Source organism: Salvelinus alpinus, chromosome 8, assembly GCF_045679555.1.
Source record: "Salvelinus alpinus chromosome 8, SLU_Salpinus.1, whole genome shotgun sequence".
Lineage (NCBI taxonomy): Eukaryota > Metazoa > Chordata > Actinopteri > Salmoniformes > Salmonidae > Salvelinus > Salvelinus alpinus.
In genome coordinates this window covers 15,623,626-15,629,450 of record NC_092093.1, presented here as the reverse complement: position 1 = coordinate 15,629,450, position 5,825 = coordinate 15,623,626, and the positions used below count along the sequence as shown (strand labels likewise).

At 38.6% G+C, this 5,825-nt stretch overlaps 1 protein-coding gene across 1 annotated transcript; it reads right to left on the bottom strand.

The window, feature by feature from the left end:
• Positions 1–303: 303 nt before the first annotated feature.
• On the bottom strand, positions 304–2,301 carry LOC139582608 (4-galactosyl-N-acetylglucosaminide 3-alpha-L-fucosyltransferase 9-like). The gene is made up of 2 exons (XM_071412750.1): positions 2,230–2,301; positions 304–1,584 (listed from the first exon to the last, which is right to left on the bottom strand). Exon 2 carries the CDS (start codon positions 1,575–1,577, stop codon positions 465–467), a length of 1,113 nt encoding a protein of 370 aa, XP_071268851.1. The 5' UTR covers positions 1,578–1,584; positions 2,230–2,301; the 3' UTR covers positions 304–464.
• Positions 2,302–5,825: the final 3,524 nt, after the last annotated feature.

Sequence of the window (5,825 nt, the reverse complement as noted above, 5' to 3'; positions counted from 1 at the left end):
GACATTGTTCTAAACTCTTCTAGACCATCTCTATCTCGGGTCACACACCACATCTAGTCTATAGAATGCCAGCTTTTGGACATTTATCACCAAGTCATTGTCAGCTCAAGCTATCGCTAGCAAAACCCATTTCCTTAACCAGACGCCCAGACTAACTGCAGGAAGCTAGAGTGGACACCATAAAAACTCAGCATTAGCAGACCAGTCTTACTCTTAGTTATATATATACATCTGTGATGTAGTCTCTGTGGATTGAATTCTCAAATGCAAGGTAGAACTTACAGTGTTAGCTAATTCCAAAGTGTTTAATAAATGTTTTTACACAAAAATAATAATAAAATAAAAAAAATCGCCCCTAAAACCTTGAATGCCCACCCTTTGAATTATTACCAAAAAAATGAAGCAAAATTACGTAGCTAAGCTAAAATGATATTTTCTGTGCTTACAATATTTTGGCTAAACCCTCAAACAAAGTACCATTCATAAACGTTGTGGAAAACATTATAATATCCTTTGTCTCTGGCCATGTATTCACAGGCTAAACAAACAGGTTGAGAAAACTCTTCCTCTATTCTCTGGAGGTGGGGCTTGGCCTTAAGGTACCTCCTCCAAGTGAAGTAACTTACATACATCTCATCATTCTTGTCCAATTGGAGGAGGAAGTCAGCCAGTGCCTTTGCATTAGTAAAGTCATTTACATGAATGAAAGAATCAGCTGGGAAAAACTGTTCATAGTTCTCTCTGGGTGGGCCCAAGACTACTGGTACGGTTCCTGCTACAAGTGGTCCGTTCACCTTTTCTGTGATGTAGTCTCTGTGGATTGAATTCTCAAATGCAAGGTAGAACTTACAGCTAGCAAGGGTTGAGTAATACTCCTCATACTTCAAACGACTCCCTGTAAAAGCAGAACCAAAAAGATGTATCTTGATGTGTTTGACCAGCTCTTGATAGTACTTTGCTCTGGTTCCTGTCCCAGTTGCAGGATTGTTGTTGCTCACAATCCAACAAACCAATTTATCTTTCTTGGGCAGCACAAACTCACTGTCCTTTTCAGTCTTCACGGTTGTCAATTCATTTCGCACTGTGATGTCAGCATCTCGTCTATAGCCCAAAGTGAGGTTAAAGAGGTTTTCCACACCTGGTTTTCTGGCAGTATTTGTTGGCGATTCCAATTGAAACCAGATCCATTTCTGAAAATGTGGACGAGGAGACTGAGGCAGGTTCTTCAGGTCCCAGCTGATGTCTTGGTGAAAAATAACCACTCCGTCTGCTTTGTCATAAAGGGATCTGTCATCTGTCAGAACACAGCTATCGATGTTGAAATGGGTTTTGCAGAACGAAAAATTCCATTTCACACCCAGTGGCCAGAACCAGAGCAACACAAGCGGCTTTTCCACTGGCTTTTTGGTAGATGAGGAAACATCTCCGTTTGCCAAAAATGGCAAATCATCCAACCGAGATGAACATGCAGTAGATGAGGGTTTAAAGTAAACAAAAAATAGTAGCACTGAACACAAAACCCCAAGAGCAGCTATCAGAGTTAGATGATGTCTTCGGTTGGAAGTTTTTGATGACATGTTTGTCCTGTAAGAAAGAAACACACCTAAACGTCAGACATTAAGTAAATAAAAAAGGAAAAGCTTGAAAAGATTTCACATGCGTTGCTTTATGCTCTGATTATACAACGGGTGTTTCTAAACCTGAATGCTGATCGGTTAAATCCACATTCCAGCCGTTGTCTTTTCAACAAGTTACCACAGGCTTAATCTATGATGTTAAAATGCCTATAAAATCTGTTCCATCTGAATCAAATTCACCCATAATCAGTGTATGGTGAGTCATGCAGTTTTTCTGAAAGGTTTCTATCAGTTTTTACTGCACAAACACAGAATAATGATAATCATTAACAAAAGGAAACCGTAAAGGCTATTATTAACAGTGCATGTAGGCCGTCACTGTATTGAAGAATGTGTTCTTAACTGACTTGCCTAGTTAAATAAAGGTTAATTAAAAAACATTTTTTAAATAGCATGTAAAGTGTCCTCAAGTTAGTTAACATTATCCTGAGGACAAGTTAGACTGCATAAAAGGTGTATGGCTGCATTCTCCTAAACAATAATACACTTTTGAACAGAGCATGTTTAGTTTATAGGACGTCTTTAAATCAAACATGTTTTAAACTCTTAACAGTGAAATCAGGATTGAGAAAGAAAATAAACCATCCCTTACCATAAAGAGGGCTCTTGTTAGTGTCAACTAGACTAGTGACAAGGCACACCTATGCCATCATGCCTTTTCATCGGAAATGCAAAATAACCTGTCTGACAACAAGAGCCTTATCCTTTCAGAGCATTGAGGTTAGAAACCTCTTTTGCAATGGGGGCCTAGGTAACAGATGTGCCTTGTTACAACTCATAAAACAAATGCACTTAGTTCCTACTGTACATAATTCTCTCTTTTCAATTTAATGCAGGGAAAATATAATGTGTAACAACATTCAGCTAACCTTAGCGAAATGAGCTAATTATCAAGGTCAACGTTTTTATTTTACCTCAATTCCTTTTACCCTGAGCATTATGTGAATTTGATTCGTTTGTGTTATTATTTGTTTACTGGTTTGACATTTTCACTGCACGGTTAGGAGATTCGTTACAACCGCTGTAACATCTGCTAACCTGTGTATAAAGTTTGATTTGATTTCAAATTGGCTAATTTATATTTTCACTTGAGTAGTTTTTTTTACACCAATAATTGTACTTCTACTTGAGTAACATTTCATTAAAGTAACAGTACTTCTACTTGAGGAAGATATTTCATTAAGGACGATTGAAAGCCACCTATCTAACAGAACACAGAGGGTTTTCTTTAATAGAATATGTTCTAATGTAAACCAGGTAGAGTGTGGTATGCCTCAAGGCAGCTGTCTTGGTTCTTTACTGTTTTACATTTTTACTGATGACCTACCACTATCCTTAAGTAAAGCCTGTGTGTCTACAGTGCATTCGGAAACTATTCAGACCCCTCACTGTTTCCCAATTTTGTTACGTTACGGCTTTAGTCAAAAATGTATTTAAAAAAAATATAATCTCATGAATCTACACAATACCCCATAATGACAAAGCGAAAACAGGTTAAGAATGTTTTGCACATTTTAAATGATTAAACAACTTTATATACTTAAGTATTCAGACTCCTTGTTATGATACTCAAAATTGAGCTCAGGTGCATCCTGTTTCCATGAATCATTCTTGAGATGTTTCTACAACTAGATTGGTGACCACCTGTGGCAAATGAAAATGATTGGACATGAATTTGAAAGGCACACACCTGTCTATATATGGTCCCACAGATAACAGTGCATGTCAGAGAAAAAACAAAGCCATGAGGTCGAAGGAACTGCCCGTAGAGCTCCGAGACAGGATTGTGTTGAGGGACAGATCTGGGGAAGGGTACCAAAAAATGTCTGCAGCATTGAAGGTCCACAAGAACACAGAGGCCTCCAACATTCTTAAATGGAAGAAGTTTGGAACCACCAAGACTCGTCCTGGAGATTGCCGCCTGGCCAAAGTGAGCAATCGTGGGAGAAGAGCCTTGGTCAGGGAGTTGACCAAGAACCCGATGGTCACTCTTACAGAGCTCCAGAGTTCCTCCCCTCACCTGGGTGTCTAGGTTTTCATCGAAAGGAAAAACCCAAAACCAGCTAACACTATGCCCCCTCCCTGGAATAAGTTTGTCACACTATCAGTGTGAGTAATGACTACAAAATCCCTTTAAGTAACTGTTTTCAGATATAGTAGCCCTTTCCTGCAATCAATTACCAAAAGCGCCATCTTTGACCACAAGGGAGGAGTATTTTTCATATTTTTTATGATTTCATAATTAATAAAGATGATTTAAAAGACAAACCTGGTGTTTCTACATCAAACTGTCTTGTTATAGTTTAGTCTTCTGTGATGGATATAAAATGTAAAATTGGGATGGAAACTCAAAATGTAACACATTTCAAATCTATATCTGACATGGAACAGGTGTAATCTTTTTATAAGCCCATAACACTGTGAGGTGTATACTTTGGTTTCAAAGTAGAATTGCTTAAGACTTCCAAGAATAACTTGCATTATCATCTGCTAACCATGTGTATGTGACCAATAAAATTTGATTTAGCCCAGTGAAGTAAAAGGTTTTAAGTGCAATGGGTTTCCTTAAAAGTTTAGTAATGACAGCACATTGGGGTTTACAGTGTATGCTGCTTCCAAAAAGTGTTTAATAAAAAAATAAAATGACTATAAAACCTTGAATAGCCATCCTTTAAAATGATACCAAAATATTTTTAAGCTAAAATAATATTTTCTGTGCTTACAAAATTTTGGCTAAACCCTCAAACAAAGTACCATTCATAAACGTTGTGGACAACATTATCATATCCTTTGTCTCTGGCCATGCATTCACAGGCCTAACGAACAGGTTTAGTAAACTCTTCCTGTATTTTCTGGAGGTGGGGCTTGGCATAATGACAAAGTATTCAGCCACTTTGCTATGAGACTCAACATTGAGCTCAGGTGCATCCTGTTTCCATTGATCATCCTTGAGATGCATCCTTGAGTAAGCATTTCACGGTAAAGTCTACACTTGTTGTATTTGGCACATGTGACAAATAAAGTTTGATTTGAGATGTTTCTACAATTTGATTGGAGCAATTGGGGGAGAAGGGCCTTGATCAGGGAGTTGACCAAGAACCCGATGGTCACTCTTACAGAGCTCCAGAGTTCCTCCCCTAACCTGGGTGTCTAGGTCTTCGTCGAAAGGAAAACCCCAAAACCAGCAGACACTAGGCTCTCATAGTGACTCTATCGGTGTGAGTAATGACTACAAAATCACTTCAAGTAACTGTACTCAGATAATGAGTACAGATGGCTACCCAGACTATTTGCATTGCCCCCCCCCTCCACACCACTGCCACTCTCTGTTGTCATCTATGCAGTCACTTTATTTGACTATACCTACATGTACATACTACCTCAACTCTCCGGTGTCTCTGTACCGGCACCCCCCTGTATATATTGTTATTTTTTACTGCTTCTCTTTAATTAATTGATACTTTTAGCTCTTATTCTAATCTGTATTTTTTGAAACTGTGCTGTTGGTTAGGGGCTCGTAAGTAAGCATTTCACTGTAAGGTTTACACCTGTTGTATTCGGCGCATGTGACTAATAACATTTTATTTTATTTTGATATACCATAGTAGTGTCACGTCCTGACCAGAGTTCTTATGTGTTTTCCTTGTTTTAGTGTTGGTCAGGACGTGAGCTGGGTGGGCATTCTATGTTGTGTGTCTAGTTTGTCTGTTTCTGTGTTCGGCCTAATATGGTTCTCAATCAGAGGCAGCTGTCAATCGTTGTCCCTGATTGAGAATCATATATAGGTGGCTTGTTTTGTGTTGGGGATTTGTGGGTGGTTGTTTCCTGTGTCAGTGTTTGTGCCACACGGGACTGTGACGGTTAGTTTGTTTGTTATTTTGTATCGTGTATTGTTTTTCGTGTATATTAAATCATGGAAACTTACCACGCTGCACATTGGTCCTCCGATCCTTCTCGCCTCTCCTCGTCCGAGGAGGAGGAAGAGCTAGACTGCCGTTACAAGTAGCCCTTTCCTGCAGTCAATGACAAAAAGCGCCATCTTTGACCTCATGGGTGGAATGTTTTAATTTTTCATAATTTCCTAATTAATAAAGATTATTTTTAAAAACCCGACAACTCTGGTGTTTCTATTTCAAACCGTTTTTTTATAGATCAGTCTTCTGTGATGTACAGTACCAGTCAAACATT